The sequence below is a fragment of the Gavia stellata genome, chromosome 4, assembly GCF_030936135.1.
Source record: "Gavia stellata isolate bGavSte3 chromosome 4, bGavSte3.hap2, whole genome shotgun sequence".
NCBI lineage: Eukaryota > Metazoa > Chordata > Aves > Gaviiformes > Gaviidae > Gavia > Gavia stellata.
In genome coordinates, this window is record NC_082597.1 from 55,654,961 (window position 1) to 55,676,147 (window position 21,187).

Sequence of the window (21,187 nt, forward strand, 5' to 3'; positions counted from 1 at the left end):
AGTTTAGGAAGAATACACTGTCATGTATTTGTAAAGTCATTTGGAGTCATCAATTAAGCCCTTTGCTATTTTTAATTAAATCTCTGACTTGGAGCTTCAAGGAACATAGAGCAAACAGACTTAATGTGAAAGTCCTTTCCAATACATGTACACATTTCATCTCATGTAGAAAGTTATGTACTTTAAGAGGAGCAGGAACACCCAAAACAAAAAAATCCAGGAAGCACTTAGAGGGTAGGAGTCAATATTCACCCTCCAGCAGCCATAAATAACGCCCAGAACAGCAGCTTGGTTTACTGTTTTGGGCTTTTTTTAAACCTTAATAAAAATTCTTAATCACAATGACGTGAAATGGAAGTAGCATTACAAAAGAGGATATAACTAGATTTTTATAGTTCATTCTCATGCTCTTCTCCCAGGGTCTCAACTGGGTGAAAAATTAAACAGATCAGATTTCTGACATGAGTTGAGAAGGAAATGGGACAAGAGGAACACTAGTGAAAGTAAATGAACATTAACTTTTCCATTAAATGCAGTGTTTCTGGTGCTTAACGTAAGTCTTACAAACTACCCTAAAAACACTGCAAGCATAATGGAGAAAAGCACCACTTAAATTTTCAGTGGTCCTCTTTTAGGACCAAGTCAGGCATATCTCGTGTTGGGTGGGAGGAATGAAACATTTCTTCTGGACTTTGTGCAGTCTTTTCTTTGAGGTAGTCTTAGGTCACCCTAAGTAATTTTTCAAAATGAGAACTTTTTCCTCTTCCTGCATGAGTCACATGGGATGAATTAGAACTATAAAACTCTGGTTTTCCTGTCACTAGTAGTATTCATTGCTGGGTTGTATGAGATCTACAGATGTTTTACTTGTTTGGTTTTTTAATGAAATCTTTCACTAAAGGTATATGGAGGATGGTATGCTGGGATAACAAAATTTCCTGCCAAAATGTGGACATAAGAATAAATACGGAAACTTAGAAACTCTCCAATCATATCTGGAAAAAGAAAAGTGTGGTTCTAATATTTTGTTACTGTGATTCATTTTTACTGAAAATGTATTCTTAGTTTTAAGTCTTCTTTGCATGTTTATTTGCTTTTTTTTTTTTAAATGAACTTCAGAAATTGAATGTGAGAGAAAAGGAGCACTTTTGAGGTACCTGCGTTCTTGTTACAACAAAAAAAACAGAGTGGAGGAACACTGAGGAAAACTGTTTCTTTTATTGTCCTGTCAAGGCATATATGTGTCATGATAAGTATGCCTGCATGTAAAAAAGGACAGACAGATATACAGGCCAGTTCTGCTCCAAGTGAACACTTCATAAATAACCAAATAATTTTCTTAAGTTGGAGAACTGAATGATGTGGTTCAGACATAGATAAGGATGGATTGTCTCTAGATGGAAATGACAGGACATCCAAGCTCAGTATATCCTAGTGCTAAAAGATTAAAAATGAGAAAATTCTGCTTTCCTTTTTGAAATATATTTTGAGATCTTATGTAGTGCTTTTCAGGAATAATTACTACCCTACCTTATTTAAAGGAGAATGTATAATTTTGCAGTGGAATGCTGTATTTTGTGCTGTAGTATGGAGTCAAAATATTGGTCTTCAGATACATGAAATTTCTGTATACAGAAAAGAGATTTTTAATTTCCTAGTGTGGATGGATTGATGGTAACTAACCTACAGGAGCAGATTACTGCAGGGCTGTTGGTAGCCTTAGGATCTTATCTCCTGTCACCTTACCAAACTGCACAGAGCAGCATGCTTTCTAATGATCATTTGACATAGTGAAATAGTAGTGATTAGACATCACTTGCATTTATGCCTTCTCAGCTGCTACTTGGGTTAATCCATCTCCGATGAATCTCTGCTGGTTGGGTCTAACAAAAATTAGTCCTAGTAAGCTTACTTCAGAATCTCTAAAAAAGCTTTGAAATAGTTTTTCAGTAATACAGCTTGCAATTTCAGAGTAGATGATAGCACAGTATGATGGCAGCAAAGTTTATGATAACATAGATGGCAGCAAAGTTTACTGACACTCATTTGAACTGATACGCTTAAGTAATTTATGGCTTTACCACTTGTGAGCAATGTGGTAATCCCAAATGCATGGAAATTAATTTTCATATTGTATTTTATCGCTGAATATTTTTCCTGTGCATGTATTAAGTTTTTATATAACAATATTTTCAGTGTATCAAGTTTACTCTGTTACTGGAACTAAAATTAAAATATGTAGAGCTTCTTTGTCCAGGATAACTGAAAAGCATAATTTTGAAGAAAAAAGGCTAATGAGGTTAGAATAACAAACTCAGGCTTTGTCTCAAGTGTCATTTCCTAAGGGTAAGAATAACTCACGGTAAAATTACGCTACATAAATTATGTCATGGAAAAGGCCTGTTTCTTAAACAGTTTGTCTCTGTAGAATTTGCTGTTGAATACAGTCTTGCAATAGTTATTGTATGCTGTAGAGAAAGTTGACAAGATGATCTAAGGGTTTTTCTAACCTCCAGTATGGTCCTTTGCCTGAAAAGGCAAGTTACACTATTTTTAGAAGTTAGCTGCTTTCATAGTTGCCAGCAATCTTGGCAGTGATTTCCATTACCATGTGATTTTTAAATTCTACAAATCTGCATTTATCTTTTGAATTTTAGATACCATTCCAGGGAGACAGTGCATGTCCTCCTGCTTCTTTCTTCTTAGACAGTTTGGTAATGTCCTGATTTACCTCAACTCAGTCAAGGTTAGTATTATTATTTAGTATTGGTAGTACTCTAATGCATGGAATCACTACTTATGGAATCAAACTGTACTGTGTGAGGCACTATGTAAACATTAAAAAGATACAGAAACACAACAGTAACAAGAAAACACAGGAACAACAGTGGGACATAAGTGGTCAATACAGCAAATGGATCAAAATGTAAAGAAGCAGTTTATAAGATAGCATTGTGCAGCATGGTGGGCATGATGGTCTCACCACACTTGCAATTTAATTCCTGGTGGCATCGCAGAAGATGAGGAAGATAATTAAAGGAAGACAATGAAAAAATTTGTGGATATTTATAGGGTGGATAGCATGGAGGAAAAAACCCAGATGTTTTCTTAAGACTTATCAAATGAGTGATGGAGATTATTGTCCCTGGTTAATAATTGAGGACAACATTTTAACGAACAAGCGTGTGTAAGGAAGATAGGACATGAGGACTTTGAATGTAATAACACATTTTACAGGGAAAGCAGTCACTGAAGGGCTAAGATAGGGCAGTATTACTAAAGCAGTAGGCTAAGAACATTATTTTTGCAGAAGTAATCTGAGTGGTACCCTGCAGGCAATGTTGCATTTTTTCGAAGTAAGAGAAGGAGTTTGCAGTTATCATAATACAGCATTATCAGATCACCAGTGTTCAATGGATAAAATGGAAATAACTTACAAATATCCAGTTATAAGTCAGATGTGAGAAAAAAGAGAGAGGCTGGAGCGTGATTATAGGGTTAAGTGATTGCAGTCTTGTTCCAGTGATTTGAAACTACAGTTGCAAGAACTCTGTTTTTGGTAGGAAGAGGAATGACAATCTAAAAAGAAATTATTAGGGAGACACACAAGATGAGCACAATTACAATGTTCTAAGGGGGGTGAGATCTAGAGAAAAACATGTGGTTGTAACGGTGCCAAAAGCAGCTGGTGGGTGAAAAATGATGGAGGTGTACTGTTTTTAAACTTTGTCTGGAAAGAGGTCATTGAAGAAATCTCAAATGGCTGTAGCCACTGGAATGGCTCCACTGTAGTGGAATGAAGAGACACCCCACCACCACACCACCCCAAATTGGACTGTGTGTGTAACTGAAGAAAAGGAGAGCTGGCAACTAACAGTGAGAGATTTGTTTTGCCTAACTTGAGCCATCTAAAAGTCAGATTTCTAGTTATAACTGATCATCTGGTCTCAGTCTATAGCCAATGGGGTCAGATGGTAATTTCCAGAGGAGAATTCATCCTGTGTATTTTTTACACTTAGAATGGAATGAGTCACCCCATAGAAATGCCCAGGTCTTTCAATTTCCTTTAAAAAGTTCTTAAACAACTAGTTCTAACCTGAAAAAGTTAAAGTTAAATGTGATTACTCACCACCTCCAAGATACATGGGAAAGCTTAGAAATGAGAGAGAGAGAAAAGTAGCATCTGGGGAGGCAAATGGAGTTGTCATTAATAATGGAAAGTAAGGGTAGTGTTTGTAAAGGAAAGAGCCAGAAACAAGCAAGACACTAAACAGAAATTAAGAGTGTGAAAGTGGTCAGAGGATAGGTCAGTCATGAGGCAAGAGATGTGCTTCAGGGAGAGGATTAGGTGAGACAATTCTGCATCTGTGAGGGTATAAAGGAAAGTGTTGTAGGAAGGGTTGGAAAGAAAATCTGAAGGGAAGAGTACAGAATACTTGGTGTTATTTTGTAAGATGTTAGTAAAAGCCCATGCAGAGGGAAATATAGGTGAGGAATAGATCTAATGTTTAAAAACTGTCAGGAAGGGGGCAGAAATAGTGACAGGTATAGGTATGCAAGCCTTCAATCCTGCTATGTTTATCAACTAGAAGAAGGAGCATTCTTACCTTGTCAGATTTGGGAGAAACAATATTATTATGTGTGCATAGGAGGGGGGAGGAAGGGTTATCTGACTGCTTGTTTCGGTGTTTTGTTTTGTTTTAAAAACCTAGCTATTTTGCTGAAAGTATGTAGAACTACTGTTGCACATTATAACATATATATATATGTGGATCTTGGTGTGCAAGCTGGACTTGTCCACATATATATGCCTTTGGCATCAGTAACCATATATCTGTTTTTATTTGACTCATTTAGGCAAAGTTAATAATTTTTTTTAAAATATTCCCTCGGTTTTCACAGTTGTAATGTGAATGCATTTATAGATTGATGCCTTTTATCGCAGTCTTACTTGAAATACTGGCCACTGCCCCCTCAAATGAGGAAAGAAAGGTGATTCAGAGAATAATTAGAAATTGAAGTATTGTCTTAAGGGATTTAGAAGATAGATATTGTTTACTAAAGAGGGAAGTTAAGAAAATAAAATAATGCAAAATGAGGATAAACAAAGTAGATTTGAAACCTCCAGTTGTATTAGGCGAGGCTGAAAACAAGATACAGCTTGCTGGAATTGCAGCAAATTCACAATGTCTTTTCTAAGAAAATGCACTTTGTCCCTCTCAAAACACAGTTGGTTTATATGGAACATGTTGTCATAGTTCAAGATAGGGTTGAGGTTGCAAGTTTGAAAGGTTTTATTGATTGTGTCTAGCAAGTTGCAAAATGATCAAGCTTAAATAAAATATGTATGTGTTAAATTCTTGAAGGGGATCATAAATACTGGTAATTTGAGACGTAATGCAGCTGATAAATAGCAAGGACTAAGGACAAAAGTTTTCTGCCTACTACCACTTTCCTTGCATGGTCCTTTTGAAGTAGTTGATCATTCTCATCGTTTTTTTAGCTGAGACTAGCCACTGCTCGGATTTACTTAGGTCATTCCACTTCAGGTCACAGGGATGCAAATAATTCTTCCTGTACCATGTTACAGGCAAGGTTTAGGTGGCTTTACAGTCACCTTTGTGTTTCATTCACAGGCACAAACTTCAGTAGAATCTCTGCAGCTCTTTAAGTGGAGCTGTGCACTCTGTGAAGATTGTTTACATGATATTCTCTCAGGAAACACCACCTTCATCCATGATTGATTAAAACTGCTTTAGGCATGAGAATGTCTCAAAGGACACCTTATTATAAATGTATTGCTAGCTGCCCTGAGGGTGACATTATAACACTGAGGATCAACTGAGAAGACAAGCTAATTTAGGCTCAGCTGAGTTCTGGCCACAACGAATGCATTGTTCAACTGAGTATCTGAGCATCTCATTGAAATGGACATCACTCAGAACAGAGTTAGTTTTATGAAAAGATTGAAGACCACTAAAAAGACCACAGAAGAGTGAAGTCCAGTGCATATAATGTGGTTTAAAAAAGAAAAAGAAATAGAACATCTAGCTGCTGTGAATGTGTTGCACTATCAGCAGCACTAGTTCATTTCTACTGGTTTTATTTTTGCAGCAGGTCTGGTCTCTAGTATTAATACAGCCAGGATAGAATGACAGAGTTTTTGAGTTTGGTTGCTGACAGAGTTTCTTTTCCATTTTAATTCAAAAATACAATGGGAGCTATTTGAACAGAAGAAACTATTCATGCAGTAAAACTAGCATCTTGCTCACCAGATTTGCTTAACCTGGGACTTGTGCTGATTCACACGAAACTATCATTGAGGAAGAATACAGTAAAGTGTTGTAATTCTCATACGGTAAAACCAGTTAGTTCACCCTAAGGGTACTGAAATGTTTTAACAAACTGAGCTTAAGATTCACCCTATTGGTTCATCCTCATGGTTTCACATAGCTTTCTATATTTGCCAGCTTTTGGACCCTCACATAAACTATTTGGGTGAAACCTAGACATCTGGCAAATGGTGGCAACCCCCCACCTCTCCTCTCAAGGCACTAGCTTGATGTATGTGGGTGGACTGGAACAGTACCCTTTGTTGACTGCCTGTGACAGGGAAGGGAAAAGGTTCCTCAGGTGTCCCTACATCATGAAAGAAGATAGAGAGCCCTTGCTTCCCATATCTTTTGTACAGTCCCAAGTATGCTTTTTACCTCCTTCTCACTCTTTAACGAGGGAACAAAACAAAAGTTTGATCTTCCTACACAAGTTCTGTTTCTTTTGTAGATGTTATATAAGGCAAAACATTTCTTCTTCCATACACCTTACTGCTATGCACCCAGGAAGGGTTTTCTTACAGTTACTATAGTGGATAAAACACCCTGCTTTTTTCTCCATGCTCTTTAGTAAGCACTGCACCTCTCCTCGGTAGGGATCCTCAATGCCATCCACGCTTGTAGCTGTGGTATTGTGTTCCACCTTACCTCTACCAGGTCTAGTAGTGCAGCAGTGTGAGACAGTGCTGAATGTAGAACACACTCAGCTGACTTTTGGTCATCTGAGTTATACTTCAGTCTGGACATCTGACCATGATCAAATCTAAGCTATTTGGGTCAAATTCAAACATCAGGCTAACCTGTACCTAGAGTTACATTTCCTGCTTTGGCCCATGCAGCTTTTCAGAAAAGATACAGCTAGATCAACCTGATCTGTCATTAACCAGGTGTGTCCAGTCTAATATCATGGGAGGTAAAATCTTAGTGTTGCACTTCAGATAGAGAGAAGGGTGCCTGTAAGCAAGACTTGAGCTTAAGGAGGTCCTGTTACACAGTGTGCTGCCTAGCTACAGCCCAGTACTGCAGCTCCACCTCCATTGTGTAATCCAGTGTGTCAGACTAGCATCTATCACATAACCAGATCCACAGGATCTCTTGTTGAACCTTGAGAAGTCTTGGAAAAACAAACTTCATCTCCTTAAGCCATTAGGGAGTCAACTGTCTATTTACCACCCTAGTGGTGAAATAAGTGCTTGGGAGGTGAAAGAGACCATGGCAGCACAGCGTGTCTTCACATGACCAAAGTGAAAATTATACCCATAAAATAAAAGCTGCCACTGCAATTTTGAGCTTGGAGCATTCTCCAGGTCTCTCATGGTTAATACTATGGAATGTTCCAGCTCTGTTTGTAGTCACGAATGTAAGATGGAAAGTCAGCCCATAATTTTCTACCCACTGTTTATAAATGCCGTATGTTCATAATGTTGGGTTTTCTTTTTCCTTCCCATTGCCTTGATATAGTCAGACTCAGATTTGGGGGGCTGGGGGGAGTATTTTTAATGTTGTTATACTATGGGAGGAGGGGGGTTTTTTGTTTTATTTATTTGGGTTTTGTCTGTGTGGCTTATTTTTCAGAGTTACTTCTACAACGATGACACTTTTAACTTCAACTACGCCCAAGCCAAAGCTGCCATGGGCAATTTTAGTGAGGCTGAAGAGGTATGTATTTACTTTCTTTAAAAAACAACGGAAACATTTCCCATACTCTCCTCTTTCCTTCTTTGTCTCACTCCAGATCTTCATGTTGGTTGAAAATAAGCAGGCTGAGTGGAACATCATCTTCCCCTTCTTAGAGGAACTGAAACTCTCAGTGAACAGTATTCAGAAAATATTATCTTGCTAATCTTGTAATATGAGGTATATGGGGAGTCATGCTGCTTGTGGTGCATCGCAAGAGTGCTTGCAGCTATCTCTAATTGATCAAAGAATGCCCTTTTAATCAGATTTCCTACACTTTGTCTGGGATCCCAGGCAATCTTACTGTTCAGACTGACTAGGGCATGCTGAGTAAAAGATACTGAATAGTTAAGAGCTTCTGGGTGTCCCTAGAAATTTGTGTTTAAAAAAAAATGATGATGATAATTTCTTCCTCTGGGAAATGTGGGAGGAAAAGAGGAAGTGCTCACTATCTTATTCAGCAGCATCCAGATGCAGCTGGAAGAGATTAACTTCTACACACAGCATTTTTTTGTGTCTATGTGCAGTAGAAACTTAATTACAACTAAAATATGCAAAAGCAAATAGCTATTATGAAGATGGAAGCAACATTTTCCACAAGACCAGAAAGAAGACAAGCCAGAAAAAACCAAAACAACCACCATGTAGTCTAAAATGAATCATAGAGGTTTGGTTGGTTTGGGGTTTTTTTGTTTTTCCTGTCTTTTTAACTTTTTAACTCTTCAGGTTTCTTGACAACAGAGCCCCCTTGGGTTCCGCGCCCCCCTCAGCACCGCCCCCCCCCGCCCCGCCCCCACCCCCGTAATTTCTGTGACCTGAAATTGCATCTCTCTTTAAGAAAAGTATCCAAGACTGTCAGGCAAAATGGATTTATATTTCAATTCACCCAGCTTAATTTAGTAGCTTAATGAAAATGCAGGTGAGTATCTTAAAACTATGCTAGCAGGTTATGCTGATAAAAATGATAATGCTATAAGTAAGCTTTAGCTGCAGCCAGGCAACAAAGAAACAGAAAGGTGTAAACTGCTGTTAATCCACATTTTGCCTCTTATGTTCTTAGAAATGATTCTATATAAACTTGTGTTATGTAGCTGATGCATTTAAATAACAGGATTATGTAATTAAATTGATGAGTCTGTCCTAATGCCTGATCTTTGCCTGTGATGATACTTTCATATAAAGATCACCCTTCCCCAGTGTCTCATAAACTTGTAAAATATCTCCACATATAGCATTTATTAATTTACTAAAAAGCTTACCCCCCTGGACATAATGAAATAAAACCTGTGATAAAGTGCTACTTACACTGATAACACTGCTTTTTTGTTTGTTTGTTTGTTTTTAATTTCTTCCCCACCCCCAAAATTAGGCGGTCAGCAATGTTTAACCAATAAAAATGTCAGTAATTTGTGGAACTCACTGTTCCAGTACGTACATCGGCTCCTATAAAGGTATTTTGAGTTCTGCCGGTAGCATCCTAGTATAGTTACAAATGTACCTGCAGAGAGGCATAAATAGCTTTTTTTTTCTTCTGTGAGTAAAGCCAGAGTACATTTTAAAATGTATAACTTCCCCCCACGCATCCCTTTAGATGTAGAACGTAATAAGCCTGTATTATAACCAGTAAGTTACAAAAGACAAATGTTTTGCCTTAGAACCTTACTGAAACCAAAATGGTTAGAAATGGCTTATTGCTGACCTGGAATGATCTCTGACATGTATGGGAGGAAAGACATATATATATATATGTGAAACTTCTAGTATTTCAAGAAGATGCTAATGTAATTGCTTGCATTGCTTTCTAAACAAACACATTCCAAATAGCTTTTCCCACAGACCCAGTGTTCCTTTGTGCTGTTTGTGTTGCATGGCCGCCCACTGGCACTTGTTCAGAGCAGGCCGCACCCTCTGAACAGCTTGGTGTTTTAAAGCTGCAGAAGTGCCTTGATAAGCATGGCACTGTTTGAATCCTCCACCTACCCGACACAGAGAGAGGCCCCAGCACTGCACTTGCATACCCTAACTCTTCTTATAAAGCAGTTGTTTGTGTGGCTTAAGCCTTAGCTGCATGTTGAAACGAGGCAGGTCTGCCTTCTGTTTCTTTAAAAGTACATACATGTATAATCTTTTATTTTCCTTCTTCCTGCAGGTGTTCCTTTTGATCCAGAGTGAGAAGATAAAGAATGATTTTGTTTACCTTAGCTGGCTAGCTCGCTGCTGTGAGTCACTTTACTCTCAACATTGCAGAATACAGATCTTCCTTTATTGCATCAGTCTTGGCAATCCACTTTCCTAATTGAATTTAATGTTGTAGGTGGATTCAGGACTATGAAAGTGAAAAGCTGATTGCACTAGTTACAGCGTGGGTGGTTATTGCACCTTTCATACATCTGGCTTTAGTAAGCAATTACTGCTTCAGTGCAATGCTGTTCTAGTCCCATCAATGCAGCTTTGTCCTAACCAGTGAACCTTTTTCTTCTCAGTTGTCTACTTGATTGTTTGAGTGAAGACTTTCTGTCTTAAAAAGACTGAGTTACCGCTCAGTAATGTTCAGAGTACAACACAAAATAGAAGCATCCATGCTGGGTTAGGCCCAAGGGTCTGTCTGCCTCCAAGAGTAGCCAATGTCAGATGTCTAGGGAAGAGATGAATAGGTCAAGCGTATGCAGTATTTTTCTTCCTACCGCGTGGACAGCTTTTCGTGTTGTCCAAACTCCTGTGCCTGAGGGATGTCCTTTATAATCTCCAGCATGTTTTTCTTTCAAAAACTTTTCCGTTCTTTCCTTGAACCCAGAAAACTTTGCTATGTTTAATATCCTATAGCAAATTTTATTTAGCTTTTCTGAACCAGTTTTTAAAACATGGCAGAGTACACCTCAGTACAGATATAGCTGCAGTGCCACATGCAAAATAGTATAGAGGTGGGTTTTTCTAATGACTCAAGTCTGAGACTCCCTAGGCTAATTTGTGTTCCTTACAGTGCCTCAATACAAAAATGTTCTCTTACCAAACAATTTTCAGTAGTTGTACTTGGAATGTAAATATATATGTTTTGGGACATTATACTATATCGCAAATGTGGTCAACATCTCTAACGTGATCTTTCCAGACAGGCACATCACACCTATGGATGCCTATCTATGACTCTATTTTAGGACGTGCCAGTTTATTTCCTTTTTCATTAAGCTGCAGTACCTGGTTGTGTTTGAGTGTTTTATATGTGAATGTTTTATGTGAATTTTTTTGACGGAAGAACTCCCATTGCAAAGGGAAATCATGGTTGTTCAGTAGACAGCGTTCATCACTTTGATTCTGTGCTATAGTAGTTCTTTGACATACATCTGGGGATGCAGAACTCTTTGAAGGTGCTACTTACTACACAAGAAGTAGAATTAACACCATGTTATCAATTAAAAATTTTCTATCTCTTTCATAAGAGTTGCTATTTATTCTTGAGTATGCCTTTTGCCATTCTGAATTCCTGCTGAAGTTTCAGCAGAGCTGGTGTATTCTTCTGTGTCTGTCTTAAAATTTTGATTTTTCATTCCCAAGCAGCTGCTAGAATTCTTTGCAGAAAAAGATGTTCAGTGGTGAATATAGTTATCTCTTTGTGTCAAGTATGTAAATTACTATTAGATCCTTCTGGATAAAAGCTGCTGTAGAAATTACAAAGCATTGTAATACATTCATGTCAAAGTATGATTAGATATTGAGTCATAAACAATTCAATGCTGAAATATTTCTATAGAGCCAAAAGTACCAGAGGTGCATCTTTTTGGATGCTAGACAGTAGTTTTTGTTTAATATTATTGTACTATTTATACCAAATTCTTCTTGAAGACAAGGTAAAAAAACATTGAATTAGCACAATACTCCATATGTCTAGATAGATGGGTTGGTATTTGGAAATTAAGACCCGACTGTTTGCCACTGTGCATGGTATCCGGAGCTGATGAAAGAAAAATCTAATTTGACATCTTGCTGCCTCCTAAATGAGAAGTGTCTATAAATCCTGTGATTTTGTGTTACATGTTGGACTTGATGATCTTAAAGGTCTTTTCCAACCGAAATGATTCTATGATTCTGTGTTGATATTGCCACCCATTCTACCTAAAACATATGTATTGGCACAGTGGGCATGGATATAATAAGCTAAACAGCCCCTCTTTTGAAAGAGCACAAGAGTGGTTCATGTGTGAACAGCCAGCTACTCTGTGAGTAGCTGGTAAGACTTGAAAAAGAAAGGAATACTTAATTTCATTTTCTTTTCTCCCAGTTCTTGAATGAGTCTGCAATTGCCAATATCAACCTCAGATTCAAGAGAAATGGGTTCTTATCTCCAGAAAATAAAATTTCAGAATTCTTTGTGTTCAAACACCGCAGTAGAATTTCCACTAGCTGAGATGGAAGATTCAGATTCTTTTATTTCTAATTGTGTATAGAAGTAATGTTTAAAGTTAAAGGCCAATGAAAAATTCTAGTCACATAGGCAAATTTAAAAGCAGCGCCAAATCTCAGGAATTTGGAAAAAATTTTTCTAGTAGATGCATAATGACAAGTTTTGTTTATGTTTGCAGGGGCTTTGTGCTCCCCCCTGCCTTTGGTTTGCTATGATTCATGGGAATTGAATGTTTAGATTGAGGTGGGCACCAAGTATTAAAGATCTTAGTTCAGTGCCAATTAGATTTTTTCTGTGTGTAAGAACACATAATCCTAAATCTCACCACCTAAATGGATTGCCATAGTTCATTGTCCTGCATAAAATAACTTCTCTAATGCTTTCCATTCTATTCCTTAATCACATCTGAAATCATGAAAGTCGTGCTTATTGCTGTATCAGTGAAATATAAATTGAGATGTAAACGCCATAATTATTCCTCTTGACGTTGGTATTCTCTGATGAATTGCTGTTATCGCTAGTAAGGTAGAAGATAAGGACAAGTTTCCCTTCCCAACCTCATGCTCACACGCTGAGGCATGCATTTACATTAAGCAAAGCAATTTAGGAACATTTATTCCATGTGCCATTGGGTATTGTGTGTGGCATATTCTTCTCACAATCCCAGCTTTTTGTTGTTATTGCAGATATTATGAATAAGAAACCACAGTTGGCCTGGAAGCTCTATCTGAAGATGGAGACCTCAGGAGAGTCCTTTAACCTTTTGCAGCTCATTGCAAATGATTGCTACAAAGTGAGTCTTCTCTTTAAAACTTGGTGTGTGGCATGTTAATTCAGTGCTTGTACTAACAGCCATTTTTTTGATACTTTCCATCATTGTCATCACTAGTAAACTTTCTTTTATAACAGTGGAGTGTCTAATAATGTAGATGAGTTGGCAAGGATTAGTCAGCTTTTTAACCTACAGGTCTTCTTGATGACAACCCACTGATTAAAACATTGGTAAATTACTGCATGCTTGAGCCATCAGTAACAATAACAGTTTCTTCTCCTACTAGGGATTCATTGTTGGTAGGTGACAAGAAACTTTTAAGAAAAAAAAATCTAGCATAGATTCAGCAAGGAACCTCATGCTGCATTTTTTTTCTGGGACAGTGTTATTTTTTCCTTAAAGCTTGTATTGGCAATGGGAGATACTCCTTTGTTAATCATAAGGGAATGGAAAGAGAATTCCCACAACTACTATTCTATCTGCCCAAGTGGGGCAAAGAGACACTGGGGGGGTGTATGTGTGGTCATTTGGAATGAAACTACTCAGAAAAAATTATTAACTTAACTGCCTATAGCGGGATCCCTGCTAACATGTAATAATTGTTCTTTTGAACCTTTTCTAGAGGGGACTTGTAAAGACCTGAGGTTAGAGTAAGCTGTCTAACATTTTTAAGAGTCAAGCTAGACAAGACAATGTTCACTTTAGTAGGGATGCTCTGGGCACTTTAGAACAAGTTAAAATATATGCTACCTTACTTGTACTAAGCTTCTAGACTGTGTTTACTAGTTCTGATGCACTGCGAATACGCTGCTGGCACACCTCCAAATTCTAGTTTATACAAAGGTATGTTAATAGTGAGGAGATCTTGCAAAGCTGATTATAATTTGCCTGAATTCCTAACATCTGATTCTTCAGATGGTGTCTACATACAGTGCAACTTAGCTCTGATTCAAGTTTTTTTGCTGTTCTGCAAAACATGGAAAGAAAACATGAGAGCTTCAGCCACAGGATGGATGTAGAGGCATATAAAGAAAACCTGTTTGAGAGGATTGTAAATGGCACTATAGGAGAAAGAAAAATTGGTTGTCCTATGCAGAGTATTGCTGTGCAAGACTTCAGTAGACAGTAATAGAATGCTGTATCCGGCATCCTTTCTGCCATCTACAAGGATGATTGCACTGTCTTGGGACCTAGAGGAGTAGCAGCTCAGTGATAGGAGAAAAGGATGTTCTTTGAAAAAGTGTCATGGTGAGACACAGGCCATCCACTTTACAGAATTTATTGGCCAGAGCCAGAAGGTGGACTGAAGTTATTTGGGGAACAACCATTTTAGATTTAATTTAAATTAGAATATAAAGACAGATTGTAATTTTGTGATTGTCCAACTATAGTAGTTCACTGTTTTAAGAAGTCAGATGTGAGAAGAGCAGAACACAGATAATAGGTGTAAAGCTCATGGAGCTGGTTCAGTGGAGCCTAATGCAAATGAATACACAAGAGCTAGCAGCTATTAGCATAGGCTTATTAGAGATACAGTGACCAAACTTGCCATCATAGAGGAAAGATAATAATCTGAGTCCTACTGGAAAACTTCCCGATGATTCTCAGTTCGGCCAAGCTCTTCAAAGAGCAGCAATAGCCGCATGCTATCTGTAACATTCTTTTTTACTGTTTTCCTTCATCTGGCAATGTAACATGTTCTTAAAATCCTAACAAACACATAACTGAAAGTCAGAAAATCTACCTTGTGATCTCAAAAGTATTCTTCTAAAACTGAGCAAATTATCTCTTGCACATCTTTCAAGTATTCAATCCACCATCTCACCCTGAAAGTCTTGTTGCTCAAGCAAGTGACTATGTCTCTGGTGTTTCCCATAGCTGCAATTTGTGAAAGCAAGTGGATAATCAGACCTTATGTAAAATTTCTCTTTAGACCATTTTAAGCCTCACTTATATCAGTTGATTACTTTGCCTAAATTCTTCTCAAAATCTTAGTGTACTCTAGAAGAGAAGCAGCTCCACACTTTGGATTTGCACTTACAGGACTAAATTTTTCAGCTTAACTGTGTGTCCACATTTGGCCATAAATGACTGCTCCAAAGATCAAGGAATTTAATTTCAAAAATGATTACTATAGTGTTATAACTTGTCTTTCTACACTACCAGCTGTTTGTACCTCTTCCACTAAATGGCAAGGCCTATGTTGTTTGTGTTTATGTAGCATTTTCCAGTTTCTGAAACATTATATTATATCAGAGGTCCACAGACAGCACCATAGCTGTAACTTAAGGCAGCAGTCGCACTAGGCTTCACTCAACAGAACATGAATGGAGCAAGGTCAACAGTGTCCTCAGACTAGGTGTAGCTGGATGCCCCGTTATTATGCTGATAGTAGTTGTTCAGTGAGGAAGCTGGGATGCAGGCTAATTTCTTGCTGCTATTCATGCAATAGTCCATCTTCTCCATATAGGGAACAGCACATGACTTGGGGTGAAGCATTTCCTGCTTTTATGTCAGACAGGAGGAGGACATTAAACCAGTATCTGCTTAATGGAACTAGATCAGATGCCAGTTTGGAGAGATCAGTATTCAATTTTTACTTTTTAGCTGACACATCTGATACTGTTTATACTCACTATCTTTATTCCCATCCATTTAAGTGCTTGCCAGTCACCTGTGGTTAAAATCACCATTTATGTGAAGAAAAGGGAATTACTGCTCATTCTGTAGTACCTGTGTTTGTCTGACTAAGGTTTTCAAACTTAACTCCCACAGCCTGTCCTTTTTTTCTCAGCAGATGCAGGCTTCCAGCCACCAAAGGATGGGAGGTTGTGCTCAGTCTGCCTTCTGTGCTCTCTCATGGGAAGATGCTAGCCACAAACAACATTGCTATTCAGGCCTGCCCAAGTGAAGAACACTCACAGTCATAGATAAGGTCCACATGAGTTACGCTGACTTCAAAAGCCACAGTTACTGTGGTCACTCCTTTCGCACTGACTGTTGCCAACCAACTTGCGTCTTGTTCCCATTTACAAGTAGAGAACCTAAGGCAGAAAAGATAGGGTGTACAGTGGATTTTCCTATGCTCAGGAAAATTTTGGATTATAGTCAGTGAATCTTATCTAAATTAAACCCAAAAGATAACCAAGTATGTCTCTGTGACCATCTCTAGATGAGAAGTGGTTCCATTTTCAAATGTTTGGACTAGTTTGACATTGATATTCTATCAAGGACTTTGGTGTAGTTGGTACAACACTAGATAGGTCACCTCATAAAAAAGGAGTTCTGTAAGTTAGTGTTATCTGTGTATGATCAAAACAGTGCTGATCATTGCCAACTAATAAAGTTCATAGTGCAGTTTGTCTACAATATCTTCAAAGACATAGACAAGTAATGTTATAATACCACCTGTTTCCCTATGTAGAATTGAAATGGACCTGTTCTGTGTCACTTGCTGCTTGTATAAAAACAGGAAAATGCACATTGCTTCTATGACTTACTGCTGATTTCAGAAAACTGAGCTCAAAATTTTTAATACCCTTCTGAAAGATGGTCAAAAAGTCAGGAATAATGTTTCACTTTCTGTGCAGATGCGTCAGTTTTATTATTCAGCCAAAGCATTTGATGTTCTGGAGAGACTGGACAGTAATCCTGAACACTGGGAAGGCAAGAGAGGTGCTTGTGTGGGTGTCTTTCAAATGATCTTAGCTGGCCGAGAAGCAAAGTGAGTATTCTGTGTTGTATCTGGATTTATTTTGCTCTTTTCCTATTTCCAGTTAGCTGTAAGCCAGAATCATAATCTTAGCTTTAGGACTATGTATCCCCTTCCAATTCTTTGTTGACCTTTCAGAGAATAGACACTCTGGCCAGTGGTTCCATATGCAGTGTTCAATTTTAAGTGTATCTTCCACAACAGTTATAGAATATATGGTGGAGAATAACTTATCAGCAAATGCTATGAACTGTAGGAAACGAAAATACATTAGCCATTATACTAGGAAGAGCTAAGTTATAAATGTAGTATGTTCATGAACTGAGGGAAAAGAACCTCATTTCATGTTGATGGTGTAAGAATGGAAAACTGTCCCATGACATTTTAAGGTTCATAGAACAGAAATAAGGAAACATTTACTCAGTGCTGTAGAAAGGACACAATTTCTCTAAACAATGAGTAGATGAGACTGTGTTTTCACTAAGATTTGCTTTCTGAAGACACTGTCCATGTCAGACAAATATACTTACGTGATGAAAGCTTAAAGGAAATTATCTGTGTTACTGATAATTTTGCTTTTGGCCCATTTCACTGGATGGGAGAATGAGAGAGAATAGTGAGGCTGTATTTAAGAACTGTTCCCTTGTGAATATTCTGTTGTGACGCCAGATGGCCATTCTCCCCTGGCCAAAGCTGCTGTTCCATACATGACTGGTAGGTGTGCATCTTTGCTTCTACACCTTTCTTGTATTTCCTTCTCTGCTGGAATAATCTCATTAACTTTTAGCAATTACTGCAGTAGATGCAGTAAAATACACATAGCTTGCCTGTTTTTCACTATGTGTGCAAGTTCTTGCTGGCAAACTGCAGCTTCATACTGGTTTATCCTATTGGTAATGTTCATTTCCATGTTATTTATATTCATGTGTAAGGTGCTATGGCAGCATTAAGGTAGATGTTGCCATAGCGAAGACTAGCAAGTTGTTAAAAAAAAAGTTTGTTTTGTTCTGGGGAACTATTTTGCAAGAGTAAAGGTTTATATATAAATACACACACGCACGCACACTGAACTCCAATTACATTTTGCTGATTTTCTTTTTTTCACACTTTTAATTTCTCTCCTTGTTACAATTGTACGCAAGACTTTTTTTTGTCCCCAGGGATCTAATCTACTGTGCATTTTTACCTATTCCTGCTCTGCAGATGAATGGACCTCTCTGACTAGGAACCATGTTTTGTAAAATAGTTTGGATGTGGGTGGTTGATTATTGTGTCAGTTGCATCTCACCCTCATTTAAATCTTTGCTTTTCACCTTTGTAGAGAGACTCTACGGGAAGTACTGCATCTTCTGAAGAGCACTGGTAATTCTCAAGTAGAATACATTGTCCGCATCATGAAAAAGTGGGCCAAGGAGAACAGAGTCCCTGTCTAAGTCAGTGCCACAAAATGAACCGGGTCAGTTAGCATTGTGTGTGTGGCTGTAAGATGTGGGTCTTGGTTTTTCCTGTGCATTCTGGGTATCTACTTCCTTGCAGGACTTTAGACTATCAAGCAGGTTGACCCAGCTGAGCAACAGCGTAGTGCAGTGAGATTGCAAAACATTCAGCAAGTATTTTTTTTCATTAGAGCTTTATTGGTACTTTTTCTGTTGCACCACTCTCTATTCCTCATTCAAAGTTTCTCATTTTTTTTAGTAGTAATTCCAACTGTCCACAAGTCAAAGTGCTCCTCATATGTTCCCCAGATTTCTCAACACAAGTTACTAGAGTGCTTTGTGGGGTTTTTATTCAGCAAGTCTTCTGGCCTCTGGAGAAGAATCATTTGTTAAATGGCTGAGACAAATATACTCGAGCAAGAAGTGGAATGTGTGAAGTAGAGCGTATGACGGTGAAAACCAAAAGCCAGTACTAGGGTATCAGGTAATACATAAAGACTTCTATATATTACGTGTCTGGGGTAAAATACAAACTGTATTCTGAGCACTGTCCTTTTCTGGATAAATCTCAATAACTAATACCTTCATCTCTTGTTTTTGTCTATAAAGATTGTTGATTAATTCTGAAGATGAGGGTTAATCAACCCAAAATGCAAAGCATGACGGTACCATCTTTTTCAGAGCATGGAGATTTGACAGACTGTATTGTTCAGTCTTGCTTTGAGGTCTGACACTCAAAACGTTTATTCATGTTAATATAATTTGTGTGAGTAATTCATTGAGTCTAGCAATCTGATGGATAAAAGAACTGGATGTTTTGAATAATTTTCTTCAGCATTTACCACCCTAGTTAGCAATATATTTATTATACTATTGGATTTATTACACTCTCCTGTTTTCTAAGGAGAACAGTTCAGGGAATACATAATTCTAAAAGAAGGTAATAGTTGTAACATAGAAATGTATTATATGTTTTGCAGCAAAAAACATTTATATATTATTTGTAAAAGAAAAATTTACAATTTGTAAATTTGTAAAATACTTACAAAGTATTTTTTTATCTTTTGGGGGGAACTCAGAATGCTGTATTCTCTACTGTCTGTGCTTTGATTAAAGCTCTTAATTGAATCTACAGTCCAATGTCTTGTTGCTTCATACTGAAGAAGTTGAAATCGTATATTCATTTTGCTGTGGAAGAGGGCATATTTGTGACTGCTTGTTAAGTGTATGTTCAATAATCAGTCAAAGGCAAGCCAGTGGCTTTGGTCCCAATTTCATGGTGGTTTGATGCTGAAAATAAGGAGACTGGGTGTATAAGGAACATATACACCTTTCTGCCATATAGCATGTCAGTATTTTTACTGCTTTAAGCAAAAACTGTGTGTATCATCATTCAGGTATGCAGAAGTACATTGATGGTTGTGGCTACTTGCATTTACATGTATTTCAATCTGGAAAACTGATCCATCATACTAGCAACAATAATAGAGCCTTTCAGCAGGGGCAATGTTACACTGATTCAAAAGAGGTGTGAAAGGAGAAGTATTTTCACCAAAAGCAGTTAGAAAACACCTTTCACTTGTAAAAGGCATTTTTATTTTCCCTCCCACTTGAATTAACTTGGAAACAGATCAGGAATACAATTATGAATCTTGGTACAAAGCTTCCAAAAATCATGTTGGTGGCTTTGTAGCAGATGTTAAATGCATCTGATTACTGCCTTTGAAACTTAACTTTATTGAAACTTAACCTGCAGGAGAGCTGAAGAGCATCCAAATCACTGCAGACCATTTTACATGTTGGTTGAATCTTCTGAAATAAGTGTGATGGCATTACAGCATATGGGCTTGGGGACTAATTTTAAATTCTCTGTCCGTGACCAGTGAAGAAGTTTTTGAAAGCCTCACCTTTATTCACTATAGTCACAAAGTCATACTTGATATGCTAAATAATGCAGTTTTTAGCACAGTGCATTTTATTGACTGGTAATAAAGCTCTTGTCATTTACGACAAAGAACAGGGGACTGCAGGGCTTTGCCTTGAGCAGTGATGAAATAGAAGAGATATTACATATTGTCCTAGCATTTAGGGTCTTGGTAATGGAACAGATATGTAGGTACTATTAAAATGCAGAACAAGAAAAGTGCTGAAATATTGGTGTTTATTTTACCGTAGAAATACGTTCTAAGAACATCTTCCATTGTTTAATCTGAGATCATATTCAAAGAACAGAAGTGTGAATAGGAGTTGCCTTTGCTGATACAGAAAGGGAAGTTAAAGAATTTCTAAAGCTGTTTCTCAGGTAGAGTTAACAAAATTTTATCCCTGCCCATTTCCATATTTCCCTGAACTGTGGGAATTTAAGGAGTCAAGGTACTCTAAATAGGACAGCTAGGAGTGAAGGTAGATTTGGAGGAAAACAACAACAAAAGTGACCTATACACAACAAGCAGGCAGTGAGGAATGCATGTGGAGAGTCAGGGAAACACGTAAGTTTATGGGGTCAGGAGTAAGTGAGTATAAAATTGAAACTGGCATTTCAGATAGTGTAGTGGAAGACAAACTAAGGCAGAAAGAAACTGCTGTATCATTAGAACTTCAAGGAAGAGTATGGAAAATAGTTATTTCTTATACTCTGAATAAGCATCTGATTCTGGAAAATAAGCTATAGAGAATGCACAGAAGGTACTGTGCTAGCAATCATATCATTAATAGTGACCATTAGAGAAAGCCAAACCCAAACCAGCATGTAACTGCTTTTAGTTGGGCGCTGACCCATTCCTGATCGATGAGGAAGATGGCCTTTAATTAAACTTGGTAATACCTGAACAACATTTATGCCAATAACATCTAAGTGAA

The 21,187-nt window shown here is 37.7% G+C and overlaps 1 protein-coding gene across 2 annotated transcripts in view; it reads left to right on the plus strand.

Moving 5' to 3' along the window:
* Window positions 1–19,280, plus strand: part of IFT56 (intraflagellar transport 56) — a 49,649-nt gene extending 30,369 nt beyond the window's left edge. For both annotated transcript variants that reach the window (XM_059816471.1, XM_059816472.1), the window contains 6 exons: window positions 2,658–2,746; window positions 7,908–7,991; window positions 10,159–10,228; window positions 13,095–13,201; window positions 16,771–16,904; window positions 18,214–19,280. In XM_059816471.1, the coding sequence (XP_059672454.1) occupies window positions 2,658–2,746; window positions 7,908–7,991; window positions 10,159–10,228; window positions 13,095–13,201; window positions 16,771–16,904; window positions 18,214–18,325 (596 nt within the window). In that variant the 3' untranslated portion in view covers window positions 18,326–19,280. The remainder of the gene's footprint in view (window positions 1–2,657; window positions 2,747–7,907; window positions 7,992–10,158; window positions 10,229–13,094; window positions 13,202–16,770; window positions 16,905–18,213) is intronic.
* Window positions 19,281–21,187: the final 1,907 nt, after the last annotated feature.